At 36.2% G+C, this 16208-nt stretch overlaps 1 protein-coding gene and 1 pseudogene across 1 annotated transcript; both read right to left on the reverse strand.

Moving 5' to 3' along the window:
• Positions 1-5706: 5706 nt before the first annotated feature.
• Positions 5707-8550, reverse strand: LOC109156043 (polyphenol oxidase II, chloroplastic-like). The gene is made up of 2 exons (XM_019303825.1): positions 7860-8550; positions 5707-6979 (listed from the first exon to the last, which is right to left on the reverse strand). Exons 1-2 carry the CDS (start codon positions 8477-8479, stop codon positions 5836-5838), a joined length of 1764 nt encoding a protein of 587 aa, XP_019159370.1. The 5' UTR covers positions 8480-8550; the 3' UTR covers positions 5707-5835.
• Positions 8551-14129: 5579 nt separating this feature from the next.
• On the reverse strand, positions 14130-16082 carry LOC109156044 (annotated as a pseudogene).
• Positions 16083-16208: the final 126 nt, after the last annotated feature.

Here is a 16208-nt window from a genome sequence, read left to right on the forward strand (position 1 = left end):
TTTTTCTATTTGGTTGACCATTTTCTTGAAAATTAACATTTTTATTGTTGTTGTTACCTTAGAAAATGTTTTTTTTTTCAGAAAATGATTTTTAGAAAAATGACTTATTTTTTTGAAAAGTAATTTAATTTTTTAATGTTTGGTTGAATGTTAGAAAACTAGCTTTTTTTTTTTGTTGTTGTTTGGATGAAATTTAAGAAATTGTGTTTTTTTTTGTTTGATTTTTTTTTTGAAAATTAATATTTTATTTGTTGTTGTTGTTTTTTTTTTTCGAAATATTATTGTGATTATTATTATTATTATTTAACAAATAATATAAAATGTTCATTTTCATGAAAATAACCAAACATAACAAATGCAATTTCATAATTATTAGCCAAATAGAAAAAAGATGATTTTCTAACTTTTAGTCAAATTAAAAAATTAAATTATTATTATTATTTTTGAAAAATGAATCATTTACCAGAAAACATTTTCCAAATTTCCAAACAAACCTAAGTATATTTGTCGGGGATGGTACAAGGAACTTGGCAGTTGGGTTGGAAGTGGCTGATTGGTTCACGCTCTCGAGAGTTGCTCAAATCACGGGCCTTCGGGTTCGGTTTTGCGATTTTCATAGGCTTTAATGAGGTATAAAAAGAGTTCGGATTCACAAGATTTGTAACATCTTTCTTAAAATAAGATTAGAGAACTTGTTACTTAATTTGATCCGCTTTCCTTTTCTATTTTAGGAATTGAAGTAATTTTATAGCTTAAAGCAAAATTTGGTTGGTCAATTGTTAGGAATTTAGTTTCTTAGTGTGTATTAAGCTAGTCATGTTGTATAAATGTCCCTCGAAAGGTGTAAGAGGGGGTCAAAATTTTGAAAGCTTAAGGCAATTTATGTTGAGATTATTGCTTTAAGTTCCTTCACCTCTTTATACTCAATTTTACGCACGTTTACTTTATTTTATTGTACTTTAAATTTATTGAAATACAAAGAGTCAATACTATTTTCACTGAAATTTAAACCCATAACCTCTCATTTGAGAGAGCCACTTCGAGCAATTAAATTACAAGGTCATTGCCATTTGTCACCATTACTTTTTGTTGACATGGTAAGAATTGTTAGAGTCGAAATTTCTTTAATTTGGTTTAATATTTTTCTTAAATGTCATTTTTATGGGGCATGGAGCATTAAAGTTTTACCCATTCATCACGCGTCCCTATGACACAATTATTTCATGTCGTAGTGTGGGACCCAGCGAAAATAATTTTGGCACATTTTTATTTGTTGCATGGACAGCTGGTTAGAGGGATGAAGTTTAAAAACAATGACTCAAGATTGAGTCTCATCAGCTACAATATGAGAGCAACGTAACTTTTTAAAGTGAGAGGAACTTCTTGTGCGTAGTAAGTAAATATCTTAGCTATATTCAAACTGAGTTACTATGATTTATATCCTCCTAAATACTCTGTCGGACTGGGACCTAGTAGCCCTTGAAATTTAAGATTCAAACCTTTTTCCAAACAATGTTGGCTTACATTAAAAATTGATAGCACATAGTGCACACTTGGCCTTTGAGAGATGATTGCGAGCAAAAAAAGATAATCAATATGCTACCTACCCGTGTACCTGCTATGTAAACATGCTAATAAATATATTATCACCAAAAAAGAAAAAAGAAGATAAGATAATAAATATACTACATACCTAGCATACAAACAAGAATAATAAATATATTATGTCAAAGTGGCAAATACTTTATGCGCATTAGCATTTGACTATGTTTGCTGAGGCACTGAGTTACTGTGATTTACATCTTTCCAAATGCTTTGTCGGGCCGGAGTATAGGGACCCTTAGGGTAGAGGATTCAACCATTTGGGGAAGAAGATAATAAATATGACGGGGGAAGAAGATAATAAATATATTTTTGATTGAGCCCGCCACATATAGTTTTTGGAGGGTGATTTACTTCTCTTGTGTGATTTATGAGCTATTAAAGTAAGATTTTCTCAATTTCAACTATTGGGTAGTGGTTGCGGGTTTCTTTTGTAATCGAAAAAATTAAAGATAATAAATATATTATCTCCTCCACAGCTTCACTTGTCTCCACTCGCCAATGTAAAAACGTCGACAAATCCTTAAGTCTGTGATTTAAACTTATAAGTTCATAAGATAATAAGGGTGTGTTTGGTTCACATATGGGAATCGGAATCGGAATCGGAATGGAATCAAATACTTGGTAATAGTAATGAGATTTGGTGAAAGTAATTTGCATGTTTGGTAGTATGGTGGAATTGGAATGATTATTAATATTGTTGTTTGGTTATGTATAATCGTATAATGGGAATAAATGTTTTAAAAATTCAAAAACAAAAAATCAAGACAAATTTTTTTTTTTTTTATTACAAAGGAAGGGGATACCCACATATACTAGATATGTATCCACAAAAGCTTGAACCTAAGACATTGCACATAAAGGGTCAACCAGATACCAATAGACTACAAACCACATAGTAAAATTAAGACAATTTATTTTAATATAAAGACATCCAAAGCACCAATAAAAAAAAAAAAAAATCTAAAAACACTAATCCAAACTTAAAAATCAAATTACCAATTAGGAGGGGAATAATGCAATAAAACCTTTATTTTATTAGAGAATGAGTTTTCAAATTTAGGGAGTAATCAAATCTCATAGTAGTGTTCTAAAAACCTGTCAACCAAACAATAACAATGACTTTCATTCTCATTCCTGATAGCTAAATCTATGAACCAAAAACACCTCAAATATGTTGACTTTCTGAGTATAAATATATAAGCGCTGTAAAAAAATAAACAAAACTAAATGCATATTCTAATAGATATGAGTATCGATCTTAATATTGTTTATTAAGGTGACACGTTTACATCATTATTGAATTATGCATTAGGACTTACAGATCATAATAGATTCAAAATTTCAAAAGCATGTTCACATGTCTCTTAATATATATATATATATATATATATATATATATATATATATATATATATGTGTGTGTGTATGCTACAGATCTTAATATTTGCTACTTTTGACTGAAAATTGTCTTTTGGTACATTATTGAAATCAATAAGGGAGACAGCAGGAGACAAAGATCAAAATATAATATAAAATACATTGTCCTAATCGATAAATGTCACATACGTGTTTCATTTCTATTGGCTTACACAACATTTATGAAGCCAAGTAGGAGAGAGCAGAGAGAGAGACAAAAGAAGGGAAAAAAAAGGTTGATCAAACGCCAAAAAAACAAACGCAATAACGTGTCAGTCGACGTGTGTACTGAACACGGCCGACTAGGTATGGGCTGTGCGCGAAACATGCACAATTGTGGTTTTTTTTTTTGTTTTTTTTAACGACATCCACAAAAAACTATTATTGCAATGCATACTCATTTTTCTCCTTTCTCCACATCATGTTGGATTGGACTCCACAAAAATCCAAGAAAAAACTATATATGGACTATGGGAATGTCCAATGTATTAGAAGAGAGTCGTTTACACACTGACTTTTGCACGACAAGTAAATGTAAAACCAATTCTAACAACTCCCATTTGGTTTTTTATTTTTGTTTTTTTTTTGTTTTAAAATATTTTTCAAATCCAAATTATCATTCTATACTGAAAAATAAATAAATAATTCAAACTCATTACTTATTCGAATAAAAGATTACAATAGTAACTTTGAAGTTATAAAACGGAAAATAATTTAAATATTGTTTTTTTTTTGTATAAATAAAAATTAAACGATAAAAAAATTATATAAATTTTCAGAAAAATAATGCTCACAACATCAGTAAACCATCAATTATCACTACTGGAAATTATGGAATTTCCGACAATCTGAAAATGATGTTAAATCAAGTTGAAAGCCTTGTTCCGATCACTTTTGGTATCTGGAAAAACCTCTGTTGCTATTTCCGACCACTTTTTCCTTTCAACTTGATTTAAAATTACTTTTAAGTGGTCGGAAATTTCGAGCACAATTGCAGATGTCTCGAAAATTTACAAATCAACTAAGGAATTTTTAGAACTCAAATTAAAGTCATTTAAGCTAGATACATATTGTTGCCCAATGAATACATGCAATAATGGATGAAATTAATTATTACAATTTATTAATGTTTGATTGTTTGTGGGTTATTAGATATTTTACTTATATTGTAAAACTTTCTAAAAAAAATTCGATTTTAACTAATAACCAACAAATATGATTAACTCCAGATTTTATATGTATTTTTTTTTGGTAGAGCCAGATTTTATATGTATGAATGTGAATTGAATAAATGTCACCATTAAGGATAATCATTTCATATTAAATATTCAAACTTCAAAAATTTATATGTAAGTGTTACCAAATATAAAGTTTCAATTTGATATCAAACATAAATTAAACCTTTTTTTTTTTTTACTAGCTTGCTCTACTCCATAAGAAAAGGAAAAATAAAATAAAATAAACTATTTTTCATTTTCTTTAGATGACGATGAAACTCACAACCACTTTTTAGGAGTGTGCATGAGATAAATTTCGATTATGTGCTATAACTTGAATCAAACTTATAAAGTTATAATATTTGTATAGGAGAATCATATTCCACCTACTCGATCACAATTTTCAGACATTTTCTTTGAATCTTGTATTATAGAAACCCGGTCAATACTTTGAGATGGAGGCCAGCTAGCATATATATATTTACATGCAATAGGGATTGTTAATATAAACATATTACTTTATTAAGAAATCCGGTAATAAGTATATAACGTGATATTTTTCCACCTGTACACTCACGTCACATCTTTGCTACATCAACTAGATTGATGGTTAAGATTTGTCCACAATTCTCACCTGAACTATTATGTAAGCTGAAACCTAACAAATATGCATGGCACTAACATATATGGATATACCTCCCAATTTCCCCTCTTGTGACATCTTTTAATTGAATTATTTAATTGTTAATTAAAAATGTGTGGAGTTAGCCAATTCATGGCACTCAATAAATATAAACCATATTGATGTAGTAAATACGGAGATTCCTACAAAGTTTAAGATAGTAGGGTCGGATCGTACGAGAATCATGTCTTAGTGTTCTTGTTGGTTTAAGTCCTTAAGCTCGGGTTACATGACAATGAGTTAGGAGTTATTGGACTTAAAGTAAATGTGTGAAAATTGCCAAAAGTCTCATTCTCTCGCATTTAATGCAGTATTTATAGGATGCATAAGGGGACACTCGTTGGTCCCCCGGCACGCGCAGCACGTAGATCACATGCATTGTGCAAGGTCAGTGCCCTGGTTGGTCCTTCCACATGTCCACAGATGCATGATTCCATTGGGTTCGCTGCCACTAAATTCGGCTAAGAGAACTAGGCTTAAGGTTCTAATTAAGTACCGTAGGTCGAGTGCTCGATCACGATCTAATGTGGTCGGGGCAGAACAATTGATACTGATCTTCGCTTAACCAGTGAAATTGCACTTGGTCTGAGATTTAGGTCAGGCAAGCGCGTAATGCTCGGGCCAGGGCTTACCCAGTGGGTGGATTTGATACTGATCAGGTATACGCTACAAGTGCAGCCGAGGATAATCCCTATCACACATCATGGAGGAAAATATTAGGGAAAATTTAGAATGGGAGATATTAGGGAAAATTTAGAATGGGCAAATGTCATTGTCCTTTATTTATTTATTTATTTATTTATTTATTTATATAGATAGATTGGTTGCAAATTTTACGTACAACATGCAAGCTTGAAAAGAAAACAAGCACACACCGAAAGCAATGGGGATTTAGACAGATTTCTGCAAATAGATCTAAGAATGGTAGATGATCTTAATGGTTTTGATGGTGGTGGTGCCGCTGAAGGGCATTGGTACCAGAGTCACCACGACGGCGTCGTCGTCCTCACAGTCAAAGTCTTCCAACACCTCATTCAGCCCCATGCACAGACTGGTCTTGATCTTCCCGGTGCCGTGGTGATTCTGCGGCAAGTTGACGAAACTTCCGGCGTACTCCGCCGCCAGTTTCTCCAACGCCGGCTCCTCGTCCTCGTCGTTCACGAACACGTCGAACTTGGCAAACTGGTCGGCGGCAACCTCAATGCCTTCGATCCGCAAGATTTCTTCTTCCGCGTCTTTCTCCTCCTTGCACCGGGACTTCCTCGGCCGGGGCACCTTCACTCTCACCACCTTGTCCAGCGTCACCGGGAACACGCTCTCCACGGGCGGCGCGTCGGACAAGGCGGCGAATCCTTTCTTCTTCTTAGCCGGAATCGGCTTGCAATCCAGCCATGGCAGATTTTCAAACGCGTATTTATACCCCATTCTCTGATTATCCAATGAGTCCCCCACCCGGACCCGCACGGCCTGGGCGTTCTCGTCGTAGAAGATGAAGGAGGCGTCCAGCCAGTCCGGGTCAGTAAAGTCCCTTCTCCGCCCAGCGCCGCCGAGCTGCTGCCAAATCGTCCACATGCGGTCCACGTTTGCGTGGTGGCAGTAGAACAACGGATCGCGAGCGGCGGAGTAGAAGTTCCCCATGTCCTCTCCGTTGGGTGTTCTCGCTAAATCCCCCGTCCACCGGTGAACTGTTCCGTGGGGAATATTCTCAACAGAACCGGCCCCGAGTAGGAAGAGCCCCGGGTCGTCGCCGGCGCGGTAAGGTTGTCCATGGAAGAGTATGGCGGCTCCGCCGTTGCTGACCATGGTCTTGTACATCAAGAAAAGGTTGAATTGAATCCTGAGTGGGTCGGGTAAAGGAAAGTCCAGGCCGAAGAAAGCAAGGTCCATGAGGCGAGTGAGTAAAGACTGGTTGCGGTTCTGATCGTAGAGCGGCGAGAATATGTTGTTGACATAGGAGGGCATATACATTCCGGCCGGCGAATCCCAGTTCCAGAACGGCAAGGCGAAGGTGGGATCTCCCAGCAATTTTCCCATGATTCTCTCGAAGAAGTACATGTACCTGTAACAATTTAGCATATAATATATATAATATTATTTAAGTATTCATGGTGCAAGTTTATGACTAATCCATTAATGGGGTGTTTGGTAAGTTCTATTCCTGCCAACTCCATGAAATTGCAATTTCACGTTTGGTCGGAGAGAATTGCAATTCTAGGGAATTACAATTCTTTCCAACCATTGTGGAATTGTAATTTCATATTAAATTACAATTTTATAATTCTTATGATTACTATATAATGATATTTTAGTCTTTATTCACTAATTTCTTTTCAATTCAATCATTCTATTCCTTTCTATCCAGCAATGTAATTTAAGGGTGTGTTTGGTTGGTGGGTTTCCCATACCCAAATACAATAAGGGTTTCATTCCCTTATTCATTCTCAAACACTATTATTAGTAACCATTCCCATTCCACCCTACTACCAAACATGTTAAATATTTGCACCAAAACCCATTACCATTAACAAGTATTTGATACTCATTAGATTCCGATTCCTATGCACGAACCAAACACACCCTAAATGTTTTTGTGCAGGTTTATTATTCTAGGGACTTAACTCACTGGTCCTCTTGTAGATAGTATTAGAGACAAAAGGTCAAGTTTGAAACTCTGAAGGGACAATGTAAGGCCGGATTATATTCAAATTAGACAAATTTTTTGTGCTCACCTATAATTTGACCATGTCTATTAAGCATAGTAATTTATATCATCTCGAATGTTCTGTCGGGCTGGGATTTGAGGCAGTGAAGGCCCTTGGGATTGCATATATAACTTTGGGCAGATTTATTATTCCAAACACAACACCTATATACCAATCATTCTAAAGTTTTGGCTGTTATGATGGAGTTTACGTTAGTATATTTATATCTAACATTACCATCTGTGGAAAGGGAAGAACAGCCATGAATTGTGAACTTGGATCTCCTTATTGGGGGAGTCTGGTTGGACATAGCCGCCGTTGCAGTAAGCGCAGTGGACTTTCGCTTGTTGGTAGAAGTTGCGGGGGTCGTTCTCCGGCAGCTCCTTCATCAGCTGGATCGCTCTCTCAAACTTCGCAATGTACGCCGCGTCCAATTTGTGAGCCGCCGGGCGGATCTTTAAGGCAAACGGATTCACCGGCGGAAGTTGGTAGGGGATAACGAAGGCCGGCACGGGAGGGCAGCAGTTTTGGATATCCGCGCCGGCGGGCAAACCGGCGGCGGGGACGACGCAGTTGGAGAATTCCGGGGCTTGAATGGGAGCGGCGGATGCCGGTGGGTTGGCAACCAGGCTTGCAGCGCCGTAGAGGCCGCCCAAGCCAAGAAGGACGTCTCTTCTGTCAAACTTTGGTTGGGACGCGCCGCCGTCTGCGGCGGCGTTGCATGAAACTTCGAAACGATGGTTACGTTTCGAGGAGGTTATATGGATGTGTGAGGATTTTGGCAAGGCGGCGGCGGAGGAGATTGACGCGGCGGTTCTCGGGGCGGTGGAATTGCATGCAGACGTTAAAGAAGCCATTACGGTTTACGTCGACGGATGTTTTGTGTAGTGATAGTAGTCGTTTACGTTGCTCCACTTATATAGTGGAAGTGAAGGCCATTTTAGTAAATTTCTACCTTACATGGTTAATTTTGATCTAAAATAAACTTCAGATTATGTAGAGTTGATAGATATATTCTATATCTTAGTTAACCATTTATGTGTTTATAAATTAATTGAAGACACATAACATGGTAACTATAAGCACATGACATAGTAACTACAGACACATTGTTTAAGATTATGTAGTGTTTACCGGTTAACAGTTATGTGAACAGTTATGTGTGCAGTTAATATATTATGTGAATGTAGTTAACATGTTATGTGCCTTGCATTTATTCACAATTACATAAACGCTTAACTACATATCAATAATATGTCATCTGCAGACACATAATTCCTTATCCATGATATAGTAGTTGATGCATTTGCTAGCAAAACAAACCTTCTCAATTTATTTTGAGTTAGTTGACAAATTGAGCTATATCTCGAGTCTGGACAATTCTTATTTGATAAATTTCTAAAACAGAACTATTCGTCTATCCTCATGTGTAGTTGATTAAGGGGTGTTTGGTAAATATCTATTAGCTGATTGTGTTAGTTGGTTTGACTAGTTGATAACATTATCTTAGAAAAGTGTTTGGTAAATTGGTTGTTAGCTGATAATTGATTACATGCAAAATGACTTTCTCAAAAAATTGATCAAAATCAAAATATATACTTTGAAGAGTTTTTTAAATTTTAGCATTTTAGAGCAATAAGTTTTTACAAAAAAAAAAACTAATTAATCAAATACTCATTGATTGTTTAACTAAGTCAAACAGCTAATAGTGAGTAAATAAACCAAAATTAATTGATAAGCTAACTATGTTGCAAAACTTTGTTTAATTCACAAAATAATAACTATTTCCCAAATAGTGTCAATTTAATTAGGAAGCAAATTTTTAAAAAGTAATAATAATACATCTTCGTCTCCAAAATAATCGGTATGTTGTATTGAATTATATTTTATATTCCTTTATTATATGAACTTGTTATTAACTTGTTTAGTGATATTGACTAGTTGGTAATCACTATTTTTTGAGGAAATCAATGTGGTTGCATTTATAGATAATTTGAAAATGAATCTGGTGGGATAACATCCCAGTACATAGGTGAATCGTAATTAAAAGCATCCGGAAATAATATATGCGCTAAATAATTCTGCGATCTAGGAATAAAATTAACTGAACAATAATTAAGCATCTCCATATATGCTCTGCAAGCATCAAGAGCATAACCAAGATAAGATTGAGACCGAGTCTCAGTAGATGACAAATATGCCTAGAGTGTGTGACAGTCCGTGAACATTTCGATCGAAGTTTCCCCGCGTGTTCTGAGCCATGACAACACTTCTTTGCATGCCATAGTTTCGGCCATAAGTGGCGAGAAGCAGTTGTGCAAGGGCGCATTGTAAGCCGATATATATCCTCCGTGGCCGTCGAACAAAATTGCACCTACTGTGGCTGCGCTTGATTGTTGTCTGTATCCAGCGTCGACGAAGCAATGCTTAGGCCGCGTGGTTACTGTTCCGGCAGCATGGACGGGCAGTGTTTGCACGGGAGGCAGCGGTTGTGGATCGGCGACATATGAATCAGCCGGAGCTGGCGTGGTGGAGTGATGCACTTGTTGCCATGCCTGCATAGTTGTTATGGCCATCGCGAGGACCTTCTTCTGCATGGGTAAACATGAATTCCAGACTGCTTCGTCCCGGGGTCTCCAAATATTGTATAGAATTGCAGCTGCAAACAATACCCCATTAGTGTTTAGAACATTTAGGATCGTTCTAAACCATTCTTGAAAAATATTCGTCATAAAATGGGGAAGTGGAAGGTTGGATTGATCCCATATGGTTCTTGCATAATCACAGAAAACCAATGAGTGCATAATATTTTCATCTATAAGTCCACACATGGCACATATCGGGCTAAAATCTACCCTTTTTATAATTAAGTTGGTGGTGGTGTGGAGAATATCACTTATTGCTCTCCATATGAAGGTTTTCCACTTTGGGGGATTTTTAGCTTCCATAGGGTGTTCCACTTATCAAACCCATAGTTGTTCTCATAAGTGCCTACAATACGTCTGTATCCATTCTTGACAGCATAACATCCATTTGGGTCCTCATACCAATACCATATATATCCTCGTACTCTAGTGAAATCGGGATCTTCAATATTTTAGGTATGTCATTTGGTTCGAAAGTATCCGATAAAATATGAGGATCCCATGTACCAGTTGTTTGATCAATTAAGCCCCATTGGTAATCACTATAAATAAAAAGAAATTTCATATATTAAAATTCATGCAGACATTTTGGTGCGGATTATTAGAGATTGATAGACTTAGGTACTACAATGTTTTTATTTAATTTTAAATAGCTTAAGTCTTTTGACTATCCTGGATCTCAAGAACATGCTTATATATTCATAAGAATTGAATCGAACTAATCTAACTTTGAGTCTTAATTAAAAGTTATATACTTTTGTGCATAAGAAATTCAACTCAAACTAAAACCCTCCATTCGTGACAGGAATCGAACGTTCACTATACTACTAGAAGCAAGTCTTATATACTACAAGGCTTTGATTGCGTGTTAAGATGGTTGCTTGGTCATGTAACGAAGGTCTGTCACTTATGTAGTTGGAATGAAAGAAGCTTGTTGTTTTCACCTATATATATATATATATATATATATATATATATATATATATATATATATATGTATATATATATATATATATATATATATATATATATATATATATATATATATATATATATATGGGTTGCTTTTTCCCCTAAAAATTGCTCTTGAAATTGATTTTTTCACTTTATTTCAAATTTCATTTAATTGACATTGGACCTTGAGCTATTAAAATTACATTTTTTTTTTAAAAAAATATAAATATTTTGTAGTGAAATAAGTTTTGTGTAAAATCGTTTTCTTGTGAGATGTGTAATATACAGAAAAAGCTTACACAAGACTTGTTATTTTTACTGATTGCATTATAATCAAGAACCAATTCTAAGAAAATCACCTCAATTTAAACTTATGACATCCTGATACGAGAATCATGTTTCACCATCGGACACCTTTTCTGGGCTAAGAATTGTCTTTTTATACATTATGTGACTTGTAAATTTGAAGCGCCGAGGGTACTAGCAGGTAGTTGAACCGAAATAAATTAAAGTAGGAGACAAAAGATGGGGTACAAACATTTGCCGATGATATAATATCCGGTAAATAATATAAGGTTTCGTAACTTACATGTTTCATTTCTATTGGTTCTACGCCCCACCTTAATCACGGTAGTAATAGGACTATGGGACCTTTTTACACTGACTTTGCTTGTCACATTCACGATAAAAAGAAAATTAAAAATTTTATGTTCAATTCCTATTGATGAATATATTGGAGATGGATGTAAAGCAAATTGACCCAGTGGAGCGTAACAAGATGGGTTCGGTTAGCACTAATCTAAACATTTTAATTGAGTAAGAAACATTGTAATTGTGTAACTACACAATATTTTATAGTACATTATTGGTATACCTTTTGAAAAAAACTTACCTACTTTAATACATTTTTATCTCTTAATTTTTACGAAATACAAAATACGAGGAACCCTAAAAATGGTTCTTATATTTAGAGTCATTTTATTCAAATTTTTATGATTAAGAGCTAATTTACTTAAATTGAATGTCAAGATTAAGCATTTATTGTATGGTAAAAGTCACTTAATAAAATTTCACTTTAAAAATATTGAAAACATGCATAAATTTCACTTTAAAAAAATTAAATTACTAACAAAAAAATGTAGATAAATTACTATTTTATTTGATATATATGATATAATAAGATATTTACAGATCAGAGAGTGGGACCCTTCTCACCAAATTCAGAGTCCAGATCAGTCCAACGCACGATGACAAATCACATAAAAAAACATTGGATTCTAGTAAAAGGCACGTGGATCATACACATTAATATTAGTAAATAAAAAATTTAATGTTTTTTTTTTCAAAACTAGTGTTATAAACTTTTAAGTTTTTTTTTTTTTTTTTTTTTTTTTTTTTTTTTTTGGTTATTATAATTTTTTTTATTTTATTCTTGGTAAAAATTAATTCAACTCGACATTATATAATACTCCGTATATATTCTAAATTTTTTTACTGATATACTGTTGTACTAAACATAGGGATTTTGTGGTGATCAAGAGGATGTTAACAAAAATCAATTTCATAATTTTTTAGGTACAAAAATTATGCTACATTCTCTTAACAACTCCTTTCGATGCCATCTTTGTTCCCTTAAAAGTGTAGTTATTCAATATTTTATATCGAGTTAACAATCAAAATATTCATTGACTATTCAATTGGTCATCAACTACCAAATCATTTGAAATGATCCTTCGACTATCTAAATTAAAATTTTTGTCAATCTAGTCATCATCAGTTACTTACATTGGGGATTGAATTGAGTTATATTTTATGTAGCAATGGACTATATTTTGCATGAATTAATAACCGATATGGTCAATTTAAATATTGTGACGTAATCAATAGCACATTTTACGTATTAAATATATATCTCGTTTAATCTTACTCGACTTATCTAATCTCACTTTATCGCAGTAAAAATAATATTTTATTATTTACTGTGAGCAACAACATGCATGTTAGCTAAAGATTGATTCTTTAGGTCGGGTCATATATATATATATATATATATATATATATATATATATATATATATATATATATATATATATGGTGCAATTTTCTTAAGTCGTTACATACACGTGAATTTAAGTATCTGAAATCATGTTTAAATTAAGAATATTATCCTGATGAATTATTGATTAAGATATTAGATAGGGCCATTAAACTCCATGATTAATATATGACCGGACCCATATCCTCACCATTATTTATAATCATCTTTTTTATTATTAGTATGCTGGAAAAGAAAAACAAGTATCCGACAAAGTATAATATCGCATGTGCCAAAAAATTAAACTCAGCTAGTTTTCATTACCTTAGCTGTATACTATGATTTGGTTCCCATTAGTGTTTGGTTGACTCATTGCTATTAATTATTTGGAACAATTTCATTTTTATTTTTATTAATCCTGTACATCGAGTCTACACACCGACATTTGACCCTGTTTATTAAATCGTTGTTTATTAAGTCATTGAGTCAAAGTGATTACATCCTTCTAAATTGAATGCTCTGTTGAACCGAGAGAGTAGGACATTTGACCCCATCTATTAAGTCAATGTGATTTACTTCTTTCAAATGCTAGGTTGAACCGAGAGTGTGGGACCCTTGGGATTGATCTGAGTGTCTTTTATTGTTCAATTCCTATCTATCATCTATCCACTATTTTTGAAATGATCAATTAGCTTTATAATATTTAAGGATGCTAACAAAATAAAATTGTTAATTTTTTTTTTTGTCAGAAGTGTCCTAAGCATACTCTAATGGTAAGATGCATATTTAAGTGGGTTAACATCAAATTGACCGAATTAAGGAGCAAAGTGCGAGCTATAGATTATATTAGTTTTAATTTATTGAGGTGGCAAATTAAAGAGTTTTTATTGAAGGGAAGAACTTAAAAGCGGTGGTCGAAACAAACAACATTAGGGAATTGAAGGAACATTCTAAGAACCATAGACTATCTTAATGTTATCAATGGAGACAACACCTCCTCCCAGGTTTGGTGCCAAAGTCACCAGAACAGCGTCGTCGTCCTCGGCGCCCAAATCCTCCATCCGCTGATTCAAACCTAAGCTCAAGCTCGTCTTAGTTTTCTCCACGGTTCTCGGGCCTTGCGGCAAGTGAGCATAGCTCCCGGCGTACTCCGCCTTGTCGTACCCGCCGTCAGGCTCGTCCTCGTCGTTCAAATACACGTCGAATTTCGTGTACTGGTTCGCCTGCACTTGGATTCCTTCGATCAGCAAGATTTCTTCCTCCAACTCCTTCTCCTCCTTCGTCCTGTTCTTCTTCGGCCTCGGCACCTTCACTCGGACCACCTTGTCGAGAGTCACCGGAAAGACGGTGGCGACGTACGGAGCATCGGAGCTCTGCGCCACTTTCCGCCGTCGCAGTCTGGAAACTGGCTTGCTCTCTAACCATGGCAGCTCTGTGTATTCGTATTTGTATCCCATTTTCTGGTTGTCCACTCCGTCCCTGACCTTCACGCGCACCAGCTGCCTGTTCTCGTCGTAGAAGAGGAAGCTGGCGTCGAGCCAATCGGGGTCCGTGAAATCCCTTTTCCGGGAAGGGCCGTCGAGCTGCTGCCATATCGTCCACATCCGGTCAACGTTTGCATGGTGGCAATAGAAGGAGATATCACGGGCGGCGGAGTAGAAGTTTCCCATATCCTCGTTGTTTGTCATATTTGGATCGCCCACCCACGCGTGGATTGGAGTGTGGGGGATATCCTCCAAGGACCCCTGTCCGGGCTTTTTATTTTCTCCGGCCTTGTAAGGTTTTCCGAGGAAGAGCTCTGCCGTTCCGGCGTTGCTGATCATTTGGTTGTACATTATGTAGAGATTATTAGTTTTTCTTTCTTCGTCGGTCGTTCTGGCTTCTGTATCCTTGGGTGGAAACCCAAGGTCGAGTATAGTCGGTGGAAGATGAGACTGGTTACGATTCTTGTCGTTGAAACATTCCGGTCGTTTAGTATGGACGGAAAAACCATGCCGTCGGGAGTGTCCCAGTTCCAGAATGGCAACCCGAAGGTGGGATCTCCGATCAAATTCCCCAAGATTCTCTCGAAGAAATACAAGTACCTGTGGAGGTTATTTGTTCAAATATATATATATATATATATATATATATATATATATATATATATATATAAATAAGAAGTCGAGTCAATGAATTATGAATAAATTCTCAACAATACCATCTATGGAAAGGGAAGAAGAGCCAGCACTCATGAACTTGGATTTCTAAGTTGGGGAAGCCGACTTGTTCATACCCGCCGTTGCAGTAAGCGCAGTGAATCTTGGCTTGCTGACTGAAACTGCAGGGGTCGGTGTCCCGCAAACCCTTCATCATTTCCACCGCCTTGGTGAACTTCTCTTTGTATTTACGGTCCAGGCGGTGTATCGCGGGGCGGACCCTCAAGGTGGCGGGGCTAAAAGGCGGAAGCTTGTAGTCCTCGTATGCGGTCGCCATCGGCGGGCAACAGTTGTTCATCTCGGCATCGGCGTGTTCCGGAAGGTCGCAGGGCGGCGCAACGCACTTGGAAAGGTCAGGCGGCCCAATCGGAGCCGCCATAGCCGGCGGCAGGTTAGCAGCGCCGTAGAGACCTCCCAATCCAAGAATAACATCTCTTCTGTCAATCTTGGACTGGGAGTCGCCGCCGTGCGCGGCGGCGTTGCATGACACTTTCAGGCCGCGGCAGTTAACCGCCACCGGGGTGAGGATGTGAAGGTGAGAGTGTTTGGGTATAGGCCGCCGGAAAAAAGAGTTGGCCGGGCCGCGCGGTGGAGAGAGAGAAGCCATTATCTTGGGTTTTCCCTTTAATTTGTGCAACGATGCTTCAATTTGCATGGTGTACTAATATATACTCCGTATATATATAGAGAGAGAGAGAGAGAGAGGGGGAGAGTCGTGCAATTATTTGATGAAGAAGAAAGACGGACGTGTCAA

This window comes from Ipomoea nil, unplaced genomic scaffold (genome assembly GCF_001879475.1).
Source record: "Ipomoea nil cultivar Tokyo-kokei standard unplaced genomic scaffold, Asagao_1.1 scaffold2704, whole genome shotgun sequence".
Classification (NCBI taxonomy): domain Eukaryota; kingdom Viridiplantae; phylum Streptophyta; class Magnoliopsida; order Solanales; family Convolvulaceae; genus Ipomoea; species Ipomoea nil.

Coding starts and splice junctions, on each gene's coding strand:
- LOC109156043 (XM_019303825.1), bottom strand. CDS start 8,479: ATGGCTTCTTTAACGTCTGCATGCAATTCCACCGCCCCGAGAACCGCC. Junction 6,980..7,859: donor TTCTTCCCTTTCCACAGATG/GTAATGTTAGAT, acceptor AAATTGTTACAG/GTACATGTACTTCTTCGAGA.